The sequence below is a fragment of the Canis lupus genome, chromosome 20 (genome assembly GCF_011100685.1).
Source record: "Canis lupus familiaris isolate Mischka breed German Shepherd chromosome 20, alternate assembly UU_Cfam_GSD_1.0, whole genome shotgun sequence".
NCBI lineage: Eukaryota > Metazoa > Chordata > Mammalia > Carnivora > Canidae > Canis > Canis lupus.
Genome location: NC_049241.1, coordinates 44,025,963 through 44,043,765, shown reverse-complemented (window position 1 = coordinate 44,043,765; position 17,803 = coordinate 44,025,963). Strand labels below are relative to the sequence as shown.

Genomic DNA, 17,803 nt, shown 5'->3' with positions numbered 1-17,803 from the left:
CCAAAGAAATAGAGAAGTGCTTATCAAATTAGGAAATATGTACAACTCTCTGAGATTGGAGCCTGGCACCGAACAGCTGGATCCAGAGGCTTTTTAACAACCTCATGGTTTCTGGGGAGGTGCCAGGACCCTCCCTGCTCGGTGACTGCACAGCCCCACCATGACCCCTCCAGTGGTACAGACAAAGGTGGAGGCAAGGCTTCTTAAAATCGTGGATGCGGCTTTATTTACCAAAGGTGCTGGCCCTAGGCTGGTTCTGCCAGCCAGGCCCTCAAGTGGCTGCGGGGTGGTCCCAGCTCAGTTCAGTCCTGGTGGCAAGGCCGGACCTGCCTCACCACTGGGGCAGTGTTCCCTCTTGGGGCTCCCGCCCGGTGGCACCAACATGGGCAGCAAGTGCCGGCACTGCCATCTCAGGAAGGCACTTTCAGCTTCGGGGTCCCCAGGAAGAACTGCAGGACACGGTCGGCCAGGAGCGCCAGGCAGAAGTCCAGGAGCAGGACCTGGGCGATGACCAGCTTGAACTGTGGGGCAAGGAACACTGGTGAGCCGGGTGCCTGTGGATGGGCCCAGGCTAAGTCCTGGGGCCACATCCACAGGGTCACTCACCTCCACAGGGATGTCCACGAGGCCAAACTGACTGTTGAAGTCAGGCGAGGAGCCAAGGAGCAGGCCCACGATGGCCAGGAGTGACACAGCCAGGCTCCACACGAGGGGCTTGTTCTCTGGCAAGCTTTCCATGAATGGTGGGCCCTGTGGGGACAGAAAGATGAAGAGTCATGTGCTGTAGAGGCCAGGAAAGTGAGCAGGGTGAACTCAGGAAAGGGCTGGGCCTCACTTTGTAGTTGATGGCAAAGGTGGCCATCTGCATGGCCATTGCCATGATGTACACGGTGCTGTTGACCAGGCTTGGCTCAAACTCCTTGTACAGGTCCACGAACTGCTCCTGCCTGCAGCAACACACAGGGGACAGGGCCGTCTCTGACCTCCGTCATCCCTGTACAGAGCCAGGGCTCTCTGCCTGGCTGACCCCACTGGCTAGACCTTGGTTACCCCACAGGGGTAGTAATGCCTGGCTGCACATCCTCCTGTAGCCTCCACTGCAGGGACACTGCCCACTGCCTACGAGCGCCCTGCCCCTCCCCAACTCCCATGCTGGGGCAGCACTCACTTCTTGGGGCTCCGGGCCTGGGCCTCACTGTACAGGTAGACGAGACTCAGGAAGTGGACACAGAACTGGAGCACGACCGTAAGGACGGTGTACAGGTTGAAGATGTTGGGCAGGGGCCGCTCTCGGGAGAGAGTCTTGAGGGGCTGTAGTAGCAGGGTGGAGGGACATGTCAGGGTCCAGGCCCCCCTGCACCAGTCCACCCTGCCTCCTGGCAGGATTCGTGCAGAGAGCAGTCACCAAATCCTGGAGGTTATGAGTCAGCACCAGTCCCCAGAGCCCTCCTCATTACCCAGGCCTTAGTGCAGATTCCACCACACCCTCACTCAAGGCCTATGCTCCACAGAGCAGCCAAACCCACCCCTCTCCCCTTGTTCTGGAACAAACCAAAGCCCTCCCTGGGACCCACCAGATGTGCATGATTGACACAACTCACCGACCCCCTCCTCTGGCTACCAGGTGCTCCTGGCATTAGCAGATGCCCATCTATAGCCTTTCTGCCTACTTCCTGGAAGGTTCCCTTGTTCTTTATGCATCACACAGGCTCCCCTGAACAACCTAAGGCTGTCCCCTGTAGCTTATCACCCACTCTGTATTTTTCATGATACTGCATGCTTTCTGAATGGTCTTGATAATCATTTCCCCATTGTCTTCTCCTTGCCTGTGGGTTCTGTGTAGGCCACCTGAGACCCCAGCTGGTGGACAGTGCTGGGGCCCAAGTTGTGCCCCTCTGAGGAGCCTCAGCATGCACCTGCCCTGCTCAAGGGGTCCCCATCTATAACATGGGGATGACAGTTCCCACCCTGAGGGCTGCTGTGAAGACAAATGGATGACATGTAGTAGTGGTGACTTTAACAGTCCACCCTAGCTGGCCCAAAGAGGTAAAGGGTATTCCTGAGATGGGAGGGAGCCCCTGCTTTTGCCTGTGTCTCAGCCCACCTTGGAACGGGAGATGAAGAGGAAGCAGCCGGCCAGCAGCAACCCCTGCAGTGTGGCCTGGAAGTCACTGAACTTGACGCCCTCCAAGTAGAGAACACTCTGACTATAGGCCAGGATGAGGGCATTGAGTGCCAGGATCTTGAACATCTGCAGCGTGGTCACCAGTGTACAGCGGCCCTGCTTGATCACGTGGCAGACTGTAGGGGGGGCAGGGGAGGAGAGGAAGGTGTGGGCATGGGGCCAATCAGGATGGTCCTGGGGATGGGCACAGGGAGAAGGACTGGGGTGGGACTCACTGCACTGGATGGAGGAGAGCTTGGAGGTGAAGGGGGCAGCGATGCTGGCATCCCCCAGCTTCACAATGGGCATGCTCTCATCCTCTAGTTCCCGCAGCACCTGGCTCAGGCGGTCCTGTGGGGCAGGGAGCAGGGGTGAGACTTGGCCACCAAAGGGTGCCACTGCCACCCACATCCTGTGACTCACCCGCTGGGAGACCAGTTGTTCCTCGGGGGGTGGGAGCCCTGACTTCTGCTTGGCTGCCCTGGAGGTGGCCCGGACTCCACTGCTGCTCAGAACAGGGCTATCTCGCGGCCGTCGGCGCCGTTCCACAACTCGCTCGGGGGCATTGGCCAGGAGTGCCACACCTGCGGGGAGGTATGTATGTGTCTGGAGCGAGAGGGATCCAGTCACCCCAGCGGCTGGCCCTGTGTCAAGTGAGGCCCCATGCAGAATGGAGTGCCGTGTCTACTCACAGGAGCCAAACCTCCCCATCTCAGATGATCTCCCCAAGGAGTGCCTCAAAGAGCATCTATACTACTTTCTACATTTGGAAAGCAAAACCCAAATACACAGAAAACCTGAGGAGTCAAAACTGATTTCCGGCAATACCTAGGTGGCTCAGTGGGTTAAGCGTCTGCCTTTGGGTCAGATCATGATTTCAGGGTCCTGGGATCAAGCCCCAAGTCTGTGCCCTGCTCAGCAGGAAGTCTGCTTCTCCTTTTCCCTATGTCCTTCTCCTGCCACTTCTGCTCTCTCAAATAATTTATAAAAATCTTAAAAAAAACAAAAACAACTAATTTCCAAAATATACTGCCAAGGATCACAATTCTAAGGAATAACAATTAATAAAGTAGTTAAGAATCTGAAAAGCGCTTTAGGTACATCACGTTGGTTTTTTCCTTTATTTTTAGAGAGAGTGCGCATGTGGGGGCACCCGAGTAGCTCAGTGGCTGAGCTTCTGCCTTTGGCTCAGGTCGTGATCCCAGGGTCCTGGGATCGAGTCCTGCATCAGGCTCCCTGTGGGAACCCTGCTTCTCCCTCTGCCTACATCTCTGGCTCTCTCTCATGAATGAATAAATAAAGTCTTATAAAAAAAAAAAGTGCATTTAAACAGGGGTGGAGTAGGGGGCTGGGGAGGAGGAAGGAGAGAGAAAAAGAGAGAGAGAGAATCTCAAGCAGGCTACACTCAAGTCCAGAGCCAACATGCGGCTTGCTCTCACAAATCCTGAAATCATAACCTCAGCCAAAATCAAGAGTTGGACACTTAACTGAGCCACCCAAGTGCCCCATCAGATTGGTCTTGAAACCTTAACCTGACAACTGCATTCTGTTGACAGAAATCCAAGGCTGTGAACAGCTGGCAAACACCTCAGCTTCAGTTTGTGCATCCCTACTTATTCCATCTTCCCCTGCCTCCAGCCTCAGCACTCACTGCCCACATGGTCCTCCTCACAGTACCGGGAGGCCTGAACAAACCAAGCTGTGTCTGCCACCTGGAGTCCACCTGTCTTCCTATACTCCCAGAGGTCCCAGTGCCTGCCTGCCCCACCTTGTTCCTCTGACACCTATGTCCCTTCCAAAGACCTGCACTCCTCAGATCCCCAATCCCACTGGCACCTGCTCCATTCCCTGCCTCCTCAGAGAACTCGCTCAGTGACATATCTCTGATGCTAAGCTGCGCTGCAGGACAGTAACGGAAGGAACAGTCCCTCAGCTTGCAGGACTCACCCACGTCAGCATGCTTCAGGGCACCCACATCATTGGTGCCGTCGCCACACATGAGGGTCACGTAGCCCAGCTCCTTCAGGCTGGTGATGACAAACTCCTATGGGTGCAGAGATGGACTGAGTGAGGGCTGTGTGCTGACCCCAGGGCTCTGCCTGCCCCCCAACCTCCTCTGTACACACCTTCTGTTTGGGGGCCACACGGGCAAACACCTGCACATGGGGGATGAGGTGAAGCAGCTGCTGGGGGTCCTCAGCTTGTAAGTGGGCCAGGCCATCGCCCGTGAGGCACAGCGCATGCTCCAGGGCCAGTGACTTCGGGGAGCCCCTGGCCAGGGGCAGCGTGACACTGCCATCGATGGAGCGCCACTCACAGGGTCGACCTGCAGGGCCAGAGCCCAGGGTCAGGGAGGGGGTTCAGCCAGTCAGCAACTCCCCCTCACGTGAAGCCCACATATGCCGTCCCAGTCTCATCTCTCTGAAGCAACTTCTTGGCCCCCCACCTCTTTTTATCTCTACCAACCCCCATCTACACCTGCACCCTAGACCCCAGCAACCCCACAGATGTTGTTCACAGAACCCTCTAATACAAAGGATTCAAGAACCCAGAGCCTAGGCCACTGGCCTGAGACCACAGATTTAAATCTAGACAGCCTGACCTCAGGAGCAAGACACCGCTGACCCTGGGACCTGTCTGAAACCCTGCTCTTTCAGGGCCAGGGCACTGAGTCACTTTCTTGGGCCAGATACTGCTTGCCAACCACTTCATCTTTCTAGATGGCTGACCCGGGCATGGACACTGAGAAACAAGGATGGCTGAAGGAGGCCTTCTGGCACTGCATGGCTCATCCTGGGTTGTCTGGGCTGGAAGGGAAAACAACCTCCATCTGACTTTTACGATGGCTTTTTTGCTAGAGCAACTTCACTCGCCAATCAATAGTCCTGATTACCATCTCTGGGCCACCTGCCTCTAATCCCTGGGGCCGGGACAGAGATGACAGACATGTGGGACCAATGGTGCAGACTAGAAGGACTGCGAAATTCTAGAATCCAGCAGAGTTCCAGAAGCCAGTACCCTTCTCTGACCTGCAGCCTGGCAACCAACCCCATGCATGTGGCTCCCCAGGCAGGCACCATCCCCTGGCATCTGACAGAACCCATACTCTACCAGTTGGAGGTGCTGGGGTTGGACTGCCCCTCAACTGGTTCTATTCTGGGGCACCACTTGCAGCCAATTTGATTACTCAGGAGTGACCAGAGGCCATGAACTCTGGAGTCAGAACATCTGGGTTCAAATCCTTAGTCACAGTATCACTAAGGTGGGTGAGTTTACTTCTGTTTCCTTATCTATAAGGTGGGAGTGTCAACAGCACACCTGTTCACTTTCCTCCTATAGGGTGTGGGATGATGAGGCCTCCCATGTAGGGCAGAGGGGCCAACATGGTAACACAAACCAGACCCTGCCTAGGGTCTGGCCATGCTGAGGATGAGCACTAGCATCCCTGTGCTTAGAGGAGGGGAGCCCTCACTGTGTACAGGCAGCCTGCCAGGCCCAAAACAGGTGTGAGGATAGGAAACATGGCCTGGTGTGACGACAATCAACCACTCTGGTTCTAAGTCGTCACTGACCCCAGACCAGTTATTGCCTGCCTACTGCTGGACATATAGGTGTGGGGCTCCTTGGCCAGAGGGCCCAAGCATGCTGATAAAGCATGGCTATGTTCCACAGGTCTGGGTCACAGATACTGGATGACAGTGAGGGTATTCTCTCAGGCCTGAAATGCAGGTGGGCCACCAGATCAGAGCTGTTCTTGGACTCAGGGTTCCCCCAGCCTATGGACTCATGATACCTCACCTTTCTCCGTGGGAGGCTGCAGGATCAGTGTTTGTGCCTTTTCAATGAAGTGCAGTTCCTGAGCCACGTGGCAGGCAGTGAGCGGGTTGTCACCTGTGATCATGACCACCTGAGAACATAGAGGCACAGTGGGGCAGGGCCTCGCAGGTCAGAACTCCAGACCTGGTGGCTGAGGCCCCTCTAAACAAGGCCACAGAAGGTAGTCTTGGCCCCCTGATGCAGAATGGGCTTCCAAGGACCACAATCCATCCCAACCTGGTGGTGTTTTATGCCAACGATACATGTATGTGTGTCTAAGAACACTCACAGCCTTTATTTGTAATACAGACTAAGAACCAACCATTGGTGTGAACCCTCTTGACTTGGTAGCTGCCCTAGGTAGAGGGAGCAGATGCTCCAGTCTTCTCAGTTAGAGCCCGGTGATGGGAAGACGGGCTGTGACCGCTGAGGGCCAGGTGGGGTATTCACGTCACCAACTCTGAGACTGCTCACTATCCTCCCACATCCTAAACTACATCCTGAGTCCCAAACTAAAAAATAGAAACCACAGGACAGATGGATGTAGTTTGTCTAGGAGTTGCCTCTACATCTGCAGTCCAACTCCTCGTCTCTAGGATGGGGTGGAGTGGGGGAATTGCCCTCGCCTCCCAGGGATGCCGGGGGCAAAAGAAGTAACTTGAGAAGGGTGTGCACAGATCAGGTCCCAAAGGGGGACCTGGGACAGCATGAGCACCAGAGCTGTGATGGAGCTTGGTCAAAATCCAAGAAAGACATCCTTGAGACTGAGACGTGGATACCCACCCACACCTGCCCCACTGAGGGGAGAACTGCCCTCCGTTGTCACATTGCTCTCTCTGGAAAAAGGAACCAAGACCCACCCACCCTTGGGGCCCAGCAGCTGTACCCGGTGGGATGCATTCTGGATCTCCCGGATTACGGACTTAGAGTCAGCCTTGAGTGGGCAGGAGACCACGATGAAGCCAACGAACTTGAGGTTGCACTCCAGGGCCTCCCGTTTGACCTCCCGGGCCTGTAAAGGGATACAGGGTTACCCTCATGACCCATCCCTCCTCCATTTTCAAGCAGTGGAGTGGGGGTCAGGGAAGGGCCCATCCTTACAGGAGGAACACTTGAGGCTCAGGTAAGAAGTAGGGAGGGCAGAAGGTACCCTGGACCCACATGACCCTGGTTTCCCCACCACGGGGCTTTACTCCCTGGTAAACAACAACAGGGCATAAGCCTCTGTGACTCCACTTCCAAGATGGCAAAGTCAGATACTCCTTTGTTATCCATTAAGCGCATGCTCACCCTATACCTCATACCAGAAACCGCAAACTCTTGCCCTCATAAAGCTTGCCTTCTACTGGAAGAGAGTCCCAGAAATCAGAAGACTAACTGCCATAAAAGACAAACGCAGGGGAATGGGGCAGATAGGCTCAGGGAGAGGCACCAAGCAGGGTGGTCCTGGGGGCAGGAGAGTAAGCTGTGACTTGGGGTCTGAACACAGGGACGCAACCTGGTATATACGTTCTAGAAGGATTTCTCAGCCATTAGCTGTAAGTGGACTGGATGAGAACGAAGGGGGAACCAGATAAAACAGCACTACTGATGGTGGAAATGGGAGGAGCCAATAATTGGCAGGATAAACAGTATGACAGAGAACTGGGGGTACCCCAACACCACGTGGTGATTGGGTGGTCAGGCAGGGTAGGGGTAGAACGGGGCTGGAGACAGGAATCCAAGGTGCCTCCTGGTGATCCCTGGGGAGTGTGAGGATTCAAGGGTGTGGGATAAGAGGCTGCATGGAGCCCTGGTTACTCTGCAGGAAGTGGCCTCAGAAGCCAGGGTGGGATGGGGTTCCATAAGAAGCAGGTACACAGTAGAGAAGGGACAAAGGACTGAGGGCCACTCAGGGCCTCCCAAGGTAGATGCCAGGGAGGAGGAAGAAACTGTGCCTGCTCATGGTGATGCTGCAGGGAATAGATGGCGGTATGGATACAGGGCCAGCAGATGGGGGGCCTGAACCCTTACCTGCTGGTGGGTGAGGTGCCCCAGTTCCTTGTACCCCAGCGCCAGGACTCGGGCTCCTTCCCGGGAAATCTCCGTATGGATGTGGTGGTAGTCAGGTGGGCACTGGGCGAACTGCAGGGAACGCAGGGGATGTCACCGACCGCCCCACGCCCCCCTTCCCCCGGGGCCGGGGCTGGCTCACCATGGAGTGCAGGGTTTCGGGGGCCCCCTTCACAGCCGCGATGTAGCAGAGATCAGTGGAGCCTAGCTTCTCATAGGAGGCGAGCACGGACATTCGCTTTAGGGCACTGGCAAAATGAAAGCGCTGGTGAATTTTCAGCCCCTGAGTTTTAATACTTCGGGGGAATACTTTCTCATCTGGAAACAAATAAGTACGAATCCTGAGGGCCTTCGCTCCAAAGAGGCAGCCAAGCCCCCGCCTCCCCTTTCCACCCCTCTGTTCCCCCCGCCCTCAGACCCAGACCCTGCAGGGTAGGGAAGGGGGATGGGGGGCTCCTCGCTCTAGGAGGGATCAGATTGGGAGATCTGTACTCAGAGGACGCTGCCCGTGGCTTCCAGCAGGTGGGGCAGGTTCTACTTCCAAGGGGTGGACTATCTCAGGTCAGAGGTAAGCCTGTGCCCACCCACCTAGGGGACCACCAGAGCTGTGGGCTTGCCTGCCCCTGAGCTGGACACACTGTCTCTGAGGGATGTAGCCCGCCTGCCCAGGGGTGCGAGAGCTGACAGTTCAGCCCAGCTGGGCCCAAAGCTCCAGCCCCTCACCTTTGGTCAGTGTCCAGTCCACAGCTGTCAGCATAGCCTTCTCGAGTGGGTCACCCACAAGGGTGCCATCATCCAGCTGCATGAGGGAGTGGCATGAGGCCAGGGCACGGTGCGTTTCTACAGGGATGTTGGACACAGGAGTGACCTCCTTCCCATCTCTGCAAAGATAGGAAACAGCTGCTGATAGAGTGGAAGAACCCCTGGGAGTCGCTAGCCAGGATGAGGGATGGGCTCCCACTCTGGGCTCGCATTGCAGGGGCCCAGAGGATTGCACTGTCTTGGTCCTCGGGACATCTGTGCCCATCTTGTGGATGTCCCTAAAGGTCAAATGGCTGCTTGGGGTGGAGCCGGGCCCCTGTCGCTGCCACATTGAGGAACAAAAGGAGCCTCTCCGCTCCCGATCAGACTTTTGGGGTACACCATGGGACCTAGGGGTGGGTGCTATCTGTCCTTTGAGTTCCTGCAAAGCCATCTGCTGGGCAAGAGCCCAGGCCACTCGTGCTCACCTGAGCCCAGCCACTCCACGAACGACCAGGCTGTCGCTAGTCAAGGTCCCTGTCTTGTCAAAGCAGCACACCTCCACCTTGCCGGCGAATGGGATCCGGAAGGGCTCCGTGCAGTACATGTCTGGGAAGTGGGGAGTCAGGGTCAGGGGTTCTGTCAGGCCCTGGCCCACTCAGCGCCCCAGCCCTGACCCAGGCACTCACACAGCTTGGCCAGGGCGATGAGGGAGGTATTGACAGCCAGAGACAACTCAATGGGCAGTTCCGGGGGCACGACTGATGTGAGGATCAGTGTGCATTCCAGAAAGAGCTTGTAACGGTTCCGGCTAGGGTCCTTGGTGCCTGCAGAGACAGGGCCTGCCAGCCTAGGGGCCGGAGAGTGGGAGGGGGCCAGCAGGCAGGGGAGGGGCCCCCGCATATACCTTCAATCCACACATAGGCAGCTGCTGCGATGGCAAACACAAGGAGGAAGAGGATGAAAATGAAGGTCTCCAGGTTGTTTGCAGTTACCCTCTTGACTCCAAAGAGGATGGTGCGCAGCAGCTTGCCCTAGAAGATCAGAAGCTTAGAGGCCTTTTCTGCCAGGGAGGTGGCCTCTCACACCTGAGAGCACCAGGCCACATTCTCTGTCTGGATGGGGGGTGCCTGCCCTGGGCCCACCTGTGACTCTTGCACCCATGACACAGGGTCCACACAACTATGTAGGGGGCTGCAACTTGGCTAAGGGCTATAAAGACCAGTGGTCAAAAACTGGGGGTCAGGGCAAGAAGTGGCTGAGATGGGGGGACTGAGTCTTTCAGAAGGAGGTGCTGCCAATTACCTCTACAAGGCAGCGCTCACTTTAGTCAAGTTTACGGGTGTGATTCTGTTCGTGACCCCAGTGTGTTTGGCCAGTTTCCTTTCTGTGCTCCCCACCAGAACCTCAGCTGAAGACAGCAGGCCTGGTGTAGGGCTCATGTCTGCGCCCTGGCCACAAGCCGATACCTGCTGTCTGAATAAGTCTTTGGCGAGGATGTTCTGGGGTCTGAAAGAGCCACTGTCGACTGTCTGCCACCCGCCCTAAGGCCTACCCTCCCCAGAGCCAGACAAGGGGCCATACCTGGGATGTATTGAATCCAGTCCTAAGAACGTAAGCCACACACCCGTTGTCAACCGCTGCAGAGACAAACAGGACCAGCATCATTTGTGTCTGTTCATCCCAACTCCCTCACAGTCAAGCAGATGTGGAGGGGGTGGGGATGGTGGGGCCAGGACACTTCAGACCCCCCAAGGCACCTACGCTTCAGGCCCGTGGTGGCCTTCTGCGGGGGGATGTGCTGCACCACCTTGGTGCCCCCAAAGATGACATGGAGCCGAGAGTCAGCCTGGAGGTCCAGCACCCGGTCAGGGTTAAGGTCTTCAATGGGCTCCTGAGCAGGAAGGAAAGAATGGTGAGGGCGGTCTCATCTCAGCCTCCTCTGTCCCCAGTCTGGCAAGAGTAGGCTCCTGGGGCTGGGATGAGCCACTCTGACCCCTGCAGGGCTCCTAGCCTAACACAGTGCAGCTGACCAGGAACAGCAGCCTGCCATGCCTCCTCTCCACCTGCAGGTGCACTCACATTGACTCACGTCGACTCCACGTCGACTCCTCGTGATCTCACAATTGGCTTGAGGCTTTGTACTCTCTTGGTTTCCCCTCAGCCCACCTCAGTCCGACGTCCCTGGTCCCTGGCCTGGACAACTCCTGACGATCTTGGCCTTTCTGATCTCCTTCCCTCTCATTATTACCCAGCTCCCCTTCGTCCGAGGGCAAGACCAGGAAATCTGGAAGCTCCAACTAGGCACTGCACCTACTCTGCCTCTTCTAGTCTCTTAGGCCAGGGTTCCATTCCTCCTCCATCCATGCCTGGGCAGGATGATGGCCCAGCTACCAACCCTCTCCCTCCTCCACGAATAGGACAGTGACACACTGAGTACGACCCCCGCTCCCCACCCAGCACCTTCATCTGTGGCACCGACTCCCCTGTGAGCATGGCCTCGTCCACAATGCAGCGGCCTCGCAGCAGCAGCACATCACATGGCACTAGGTTTTCCTGCGGGGAGCGGCCTGCAGGAAGGGGCAGGAGGGTTAGAGAGGAGCCAAGAGAAAGGGCTCCCACCAGGACAGATCAGAATTGTGCCTCACCGATGGAGACGATGTCTCCAGGAACAATCTCATCACTGGCAATGGGCCTCCACTTTCGGCTGCGGTAGACCTGGGTAGAGGTAAGGTGCAGTCAGCTCTGGATCCTACAGTGCGCATGATGCAGGCGCATCCCTGGAGCTGATCTCACCCTGTTCCCACTGCACACAAACACTGGGACTGGCAGCCCCCCACCCTGCCCCGGCCAATCTCCCTGTTGGCCACACCTGGATCATGTGGGGCTTGTTGCCCATCTTCCGGATCTCAGACATGTTCCGCATCTGCTGCTGCACCAAGGAGGCCTCGAAGGCCACCAGCATGGAGAGTGTGAAGACGCTGTAGTACCAGTACTCATCCAGACACCAGAGCCCCACGCAAAACACCTGTAGGACACAGCCTGTGTGTCCACACCCCTGCCCGGCCATCCATGGGGGCACACGAAGACCCCTGTGGAGGCTGGGAAGGGACACCAAAGGTCATTCTGCCCATGGGCTCAGATCCATGAGGACACAAAGAGGATTTCAGGTCTGGAAATGGAGACTGCTGTGGAAAGCCCCAAGGGATGAGGGAAGGTGGGATGGGGAGAAGGGCTCAAGCTGCTGCTCTACCTGGAACACAAAGAAAGGTGCTGTGGCTCTCTCCTTGAACAACTCCGAGAAGTCAGGCACCACCATCTCAGCCCTGCAAGAGACCAGACCCCACATCCTGTTCATAGTATGAGACCTCAGAGGCCCCACCCTGACACCTTCACTCAGAGCATTGCAGGCCTCCCCAGGGAATGAGCCAGAAAGGACCCTCCACTCTACTACGGCTCTCCTTGTCCCCAAGGCACTGGGGCAGGCGTGCTAACTGTTGCCAGCTCTCTCCTCCGCAGAACCCAGGTAAAGCTTCTGAACTAGCGACAGGCTGTTCAAGCAGGCAGCCACCCACCCAAGCAGGGCTAGTGGGAGACAGAACTTATCATCAGGTTGAGTAAGAAGGCGGGCAGAGAAGGAGCTCCCTGACTGAGATGGGAGCCCTGCCGCTGTGCAGAAAAGGCCTGGCAGCTGGGCACTGTGGAATCTTCTGGGGCCTGAGCTCCACTCCGAGTTGGAGAGGGGAGGTCTGGAGCTGAAATTTTCTAAAACCTCCTTTAAATAAGCCCCATAAATTGAGGAGTAAGGCCTAAGGGTGTGTTCTGTGCCACTGTGGGGTGGCCCAGTCTGGCCAGGGGACCAGCCAGGTCAAGTAGGGCCACCCTTACCCTGCCCTTGGAGATGTGTCCTAGATATGGGGTGTAAGAAAAAGAAACCACTGTGATAACAACAACCAGACCCCATTCTGTATTATATCAGGTAACTTTGCATGAGCCAGGAGATGTGAGAAGGGACATCCCAGGCCACCACCAAGGGTGACCCCAAGCAGAAGGTAAAGGTATAAATTTCTTGTGAATCTTCTTATTAGATTGCTACTTGTGACAGTACCTCAGTTTTTTTTGTTTGTTTGTTTGTTTTAAACCTCGGTAGTTTTTTAAAAGCAACTGAATAAGAAAAGAATTCTCTAAAGGTTCTGAGGGTTTTCAGATTGAGGACAATTATCATGGAGGCAGGACCAGGGGCTCTGGTGATGAACAATGAGCTCTAAAGCCCTGCTCTGCCCCCACCTAGTTCCATGTCAGCACTGGTGGTTTTGCGGATTAAAGGGAGGAAGTATGTACAAGGTGTCTGCCATCATGCCCAGTAGAAAGGAGAACTATTGTGATCACTGGCAACTCCTTTATCACTCTTCCTAAAGTGCTGAGATGAGTATGAGAAGCATGGTGATAACACACACTTAAAAGAAAAGCTTAAAAACAAAGAGAAATCCTACAATAATTACAAAACAAGCATCAGCAGTCAACTCTCTGGGGCGTTGGCCCAGGCTGCCACGAAGAGTTGCATGGGCTCCTGTTGGAGAGCACCTCCAGGGTCCCTGTCAGCTGGTGAGTCCAGGGGAGGTAAGACTAGAACACATTTCTCAAAAGGTGACTGCCATCTTCACCTGGGATGTATCGTTGAAGGGGCGGGCTCCTCTCCCATTTCCTAGGCACGAGGACTTGACAGGGCAGTAACAGGAAAAGGAGCCAGTGGCTCAGCCAAATGTCCATGCTGTGACCACAGGCAGAGCCCCAGCCCTGTCACAACACATGGGCACATCAGGACTCACTTATTGCTCCCAAATTTCTTCTCGGCTGCACGGATCTCTGAATCCTCCTGGAACCCTCTGTTGCTCTGGTAGTATGAGAAGGCATTTCTCACGGGAAAGGCCACAGGGAGGAAGCGCTTCTTCTCCAGGGTGTCGTAGGAATACTTGATCTTCTGGAATTCAAAGGACAGCACCTCCTGTCCATCTTCACCCTGTGGGAGCAGGCATGTCTATGGCAGAAGGCCCACACCTGGGGGTGTCTGTCAGGCCTGGGAGTCCCACCCAAGTCCTGGGCTGAGCAGCCCAACAGCTGGTCCGTCCCTACCTCATCCCGGTGCAGGGCCACGAGCTCAGTGGAACCATTGTTGGGGGTCGGCACCACCTTCACGAAGGTTGCTTTCCTGGGGTCGTACTCCTGCGAGGGGCAAAGCGGTGTTGCCAAGGCCTTCTCAACCCCCACCTCCAAAGCCCTCCTGGTGAGGTTGCAAGCACAGCGGCTCTAGGCTCAGAGCACTGGCCTGTCCACTCTCCAGTCTGTCACTGAGACAAAGATACCACCTCACCACACCTCTGGTCTCGTATCATAAAAATCGGAGTCACAGACAGCACCCAATGCTTGGGGTTCTGCTGAACTCAAACAGGAAGAATGTCCCCTGCATGACCTGCACCCATAAACCACGTGGGCCAAGTCTTGTCACAGCCCACTGGCCGGCTGCTGCTCTGCATCCCCTCTCTTAACTATTTCGTGTCCTGAAATGATGGGGGACAACGAGGCCTGTCCTTGCTTCAGCCAAGGGCCTCGGCACAAGCTGTTTTCTCTGCCTCGAACATGTGGTCCCACAATCAGCTTCAGGGCTTTGTACAAATGTCCCCTTCTCAAAAGACCTCCCCCAGAGGAGGCTCCACATAAGAGGTCCTTACAATGTTCCTCTCCTTGGCCAGGGTTTTCCTCTCTGTAGCACTGGTGGCTGAGCGCAAGCTCTACCTCTCCCACCAATACTATGAAGGCAAGAGCTTCTGTCTGTTTTGTTCACTGCTGTTTCCTCAGTGCTTAAAATGCAGAGGCAATGGATGAATATGTGAGGCCTGAAGCCTGAGCTGTACCCATCTCACTGCTGCGGCGCTGGCTCATCAGCCCCTATGGTGGGTGTGTGTGTGTGTGAGGGCAGGTGCCAAAGGGTGACCCTCAGAAGAAGGGCCCTGCCTGCCCCTTGGGAAGATCACCAGCCTTGGAGCAGGCAAAAAATAACAAAGACTTAACTACAAAAACACCATGGAAAAAAAGTGTGAAGAGCTACTCGGGGCTACTGCCAGGCCACTGCCAGGCCAGGCACTTTGCAGTTTTTCAGTTTCTTCTCCTAATGGCACGCAGTGGGTGTTACGGTTCTCAATTTACACAAAGGGAAAGTGAAACCCAGAGAAAAGAACCTGAGATCTCTGATGGAAACCCAGATCTGCTTGTCCTCACCCCATGGTGGCTTAGCTCCTCTTTTTCTTCCACCGCTGGAAAGAAAGTTAACACACATGCTTTCTAGCTGCAGGCCCAAAGGCAGCTGGAAGTGGAGGTTGGGGTGGCTGGTCACACTCCCTCCAACTTCCCTGTATTTCTTTGTCCCTCACTGGAGTCTTTCATTGTATTGACCTGAAGTCACCAAGCCCATAGTTTGAGCCCCTCCCCTGGGATAACGCTTATTGGGACAACCGAGACTTAATTCCCTCAGAAAAGAGAGGACTCAGTCCACATTTGGATTTAAAGAGAGGGAGCTTCTGTCTTTTTCTGCAGCCATTCATGCTCTTCCCTTTCCCTCTTCTTCCAGAAACACATGCCTGGGATCAACGGGGAGGCTGGCTGGACCTCGGTGCCCATGGCTCCAAACATGCCAGTGTCATCTGAGGCAGGCCCAGAGAACAGCAGTGCAGTCACCAGCAGTAACTGCTGATCCAGCTGCTCTCCCTATCCAGATCCTGGGGGTTAAGGGTCAGAAGTGCTACCGTGCTGCTATATTCCAACAGAAGCCCTCAATGTCACCACCCTCATCTTGGACACAGGTCTAAAGAGACTCCGAAACAGTTAAGTCACTTGCCCACAAATTGCTCCTGCTCCTCTTAAATGCTACGATCAAAGAACATTTCAACCTAATTTCGGTCCTAGTATGCAAGGACCTTTACACACTGGACAACTGAGTTCTCAAAACAAGCTTCACAGATACAGGAACACACCTCGAAGGCCTAGCCTCACATTTTGAAAACCAAGATAGGAGATAGAAGGAGAACATGACCGTTTCCAGGAGAAAGTACCTAGTACTCGCTACTATGGTAGCTAGCATTAACAAGCCAAATCAAAGAGCGACATATGCTGGAGCCTACACTGAGCTTTTTATAGGTATTACCCTATCGAATCTAAATGACCACACCAGGGAAGGATTCCAAGGAAGGGAAGTAATCTGCGCCAGGGTCGCACAAGTCAGTAGCGGGACCAGGATTGGGCCACCCAGAGGACACCGCTGGGGACTCAGGCCCTGGAAACAGGAGGCCCGGGATGGGGTGGGGATCGACACGAACGTCGTGACTGTGACCCGCCGCAAGGCCCGACCGAGCCGAGGGTCGGGCTCGTGCCCGCGCACTTACCGGGGTGCAGGTGAGCGCGCAGTGCGCGTGCACGGACCAATGCCCCGAGAGGACGGTGAGCGCGTGCGCGAGGCAGATGGTGGCAAGCACAAGCAGCGCGGCTTCAGGGATCTGCACCCAGCTGCTGCCCCAGCCCCAGCAGCCGGCGGCCGCGGCGCCCACCCAGGCCGGGTAGAGCAGTCCCGCGAACGGCAGCACCGTGAGGCGCCGCAGCAGCGCCAGTCGCCGGTACGGCCATACGGCTGCGACCAGCTCATCGCCGCTCGCTATGAGCGCCGGGCCGGCAGCGAGGAGGGTGCGCGGCTGCGGCCTGGGCTTGGGCTGCCCGCCGGGCCGGGCCCCGCAAGGCCGGGCCCCGCAGGGCACCGCGTTGCCCACCGCAGCAGCCGCCGCCGCCGCCATCTTTCCCAGCGCCGCGCTCGCTTCCGGGCAGAGGAACCGCCTCACTTCCGATGTTTAACTTCCGTTGAGCCCTGGGCGCCGCCATAGTAGCCGGAGGGTAGAAAGAGCCGGACAATGGAGGAGTTGGGTTCGGAAGTGGTTACTCAGGGCGCCGCCATGACAGCTGAAGCCGGAAGGAGAGGCAGGGCGCGGCCATGACAGAGTCTTGAAAGGGCTAAGGCTGCCTGCCCGCCCTGCCACGCCGGACAGAGACCGGAAAAGACTAAGCTAGGCGGGTTGGGCGCCACCTTGACGCCTGAACCGGAAGAGGGGAGCTCTTGTCCAGAACTACCCAGGCAGTGGCCAGTTTGGATCGTCAGGGGCGGAGCCTGGACCCTACGGAGGCGGGCCAATTACGGAAACGCTGGGGTTCTGGGGGCGAGGCCTGCACAGGCCCGAGGGGCGGGGTTTGTCATGAAGGCGGGACTTGCGAGGGGCAGGGTGCCGGGTTGGTTTCCCCGCGGGAGGGGCCCTTGTCTCCTGGTCTGGGGTCCCGGGCAGGGCTGGCGCGGACAGGCTTCCAGAGCCGTCACGGGACGCAGCGCGCACGTTAGGATTATACACAGAGTTACTATTTCAACATAAAAATATGAAAAGTGGGTGTTTATTTGAAATTACATCCATTCTGTAACATTTACTTTCCTGTTACATAAATGCTATTGTTTGAACAAAACCACAATAGGAATCGTTCACAGTGGCAATAGTGTTCAGTAGTACTAGTAGAAAATAGAGAAAATGTATAACAACACTTTGTTTCTTTGTCCTCTGATAGAGCAATTTGAACTACTTTTTAAACCCTATTGGATGTTTATATTTTGTAGGTTAATTGTTGCATATTCTTGAGATACATAAGTGTAAGACTTTGTAAAAGACTAGAATATGGCAGCCCCGGGGGCTCAGCGGTTCAGCGCTTGCCTTGGGCCCAGGGTGTGAGACCTGAATCGAGTCCCGCGTCGGGCTCCCTGCTTGGAGCCTGCTTCTCCCTCTGCCTATGTGTCTCTGCCTCTCTCTGTCTCTCATGAATAAATAAAAAGTGTTTTTTAAAAAAGAACATAATAAATGCAATAAGACTTAGTTAATATTCTATATTTATTTTTTTAATATTCTATATTTAATAAATGTAATGATAACCTCTTTCTGTTCCAGTACGCGG

General features: G+C 55.6%; 1 protein-coding gene and 1 long non-coding RNA gene across 3 annotated transcripts; one reads left to right on the top strand and one right to left on the bottom strand.

Moving 5' to 3' along the window:
- Positions 1 to 200: 200 nt before the first annotated feature.
- Positions 201 to 16,626, bottom strand: ATP13A1 (ATPase 13A1). Its single transcript, XM_038566711.1, has 26 exons — positions 16,210 to 16,626; positions 13,907 to 13,996; positions 13,603 to 13,793; positions 12,027 to 12,099; positions 11,646 to 11,801; positions 11,422 to 11,491; positions 11,237 to 11,343; positions 10,538 to 10,667; positions 10,358 to 10,413; positions 9,681 to 9,807; positions 9,463 to 9,600; positions 9,262 to 9,382; positions 8,756 to 8,913; positions 8,175 to 8,350; positions 7,994 to 8,104; positions 6,867 to 6,992; positions 5,963 to 6,071; positions 4,291 to 4,490; positions 4,112 to 4,208; positions 2,588 to 2,748; positions 2,401 to 2,515; positions 2,105 to 2,301; positions 1,169 to 1,311; positions 836 to 947; positions 607 to 750; positions 201 to 521 (listed from the first exon to the last, which is right to left on the bottom strand). Exons 1-26 carry the CDS (start codon positions 16,609 to 16,611, stop codon positions 411 to 413), a joined length of 3,621 nt encoding a protein of 1,206 aa, XP_038422639.1. The 5' UTR covers positions 16,612 to 16,626; the 3' UTR covers positions 201 to 410.
- LOC102155773 lies at positions 4,939 to 16,499 on the top strand. Of its 2 annotated transcripts, XR_005374990.1 has the most exons (4): positions 4,939 to 5,426; positions 11,029 to 12,299; positions 12,753 to 12,825; positions 15,399 to 16,499. It is a non-coding gene; the product is annotated as an uncharacterized LOC102155773 (long non-coding RNA). The 2 variants fall into 2 exon arrangements; XR_005374991.1 differs by lacking the exon at positions 11,029 to 12,299 and having other exon boundaries at positions 4,988 to 5,426; positions 12,753 to 12,831; positions 15,399 to 16,493.
- Positions 16,627 to 17,803: the final 1,177 nt, after the last annotated feature.

Excerpts from the sequence above, each read along its gene's own strand:
- ATP13A1 (XM_038566711.1), bottom strand. The coding sequence starts at position 16,611 with ATGGCGGCGGCGGCGGCTGCTGCGGTGGGCAACGCGGTGCCCTGCGGG. Across the intron at positions 11,344-11,421 it reads TGGAGACATCGTCTCCATCG|GCCGCTCCCCGCAGGAAAAC; the intron begins GTGAGGCACAAT and ends CCCTTCCTGCAG. Across the intron at positions 948-1,168 it reads CAGGCCCGGAGCCCCAAGAA|GCAGGAGCAGTTCGTGGACC; the intron begins GTGAGTGCTGCC and ends GTGTTGCTGCAG.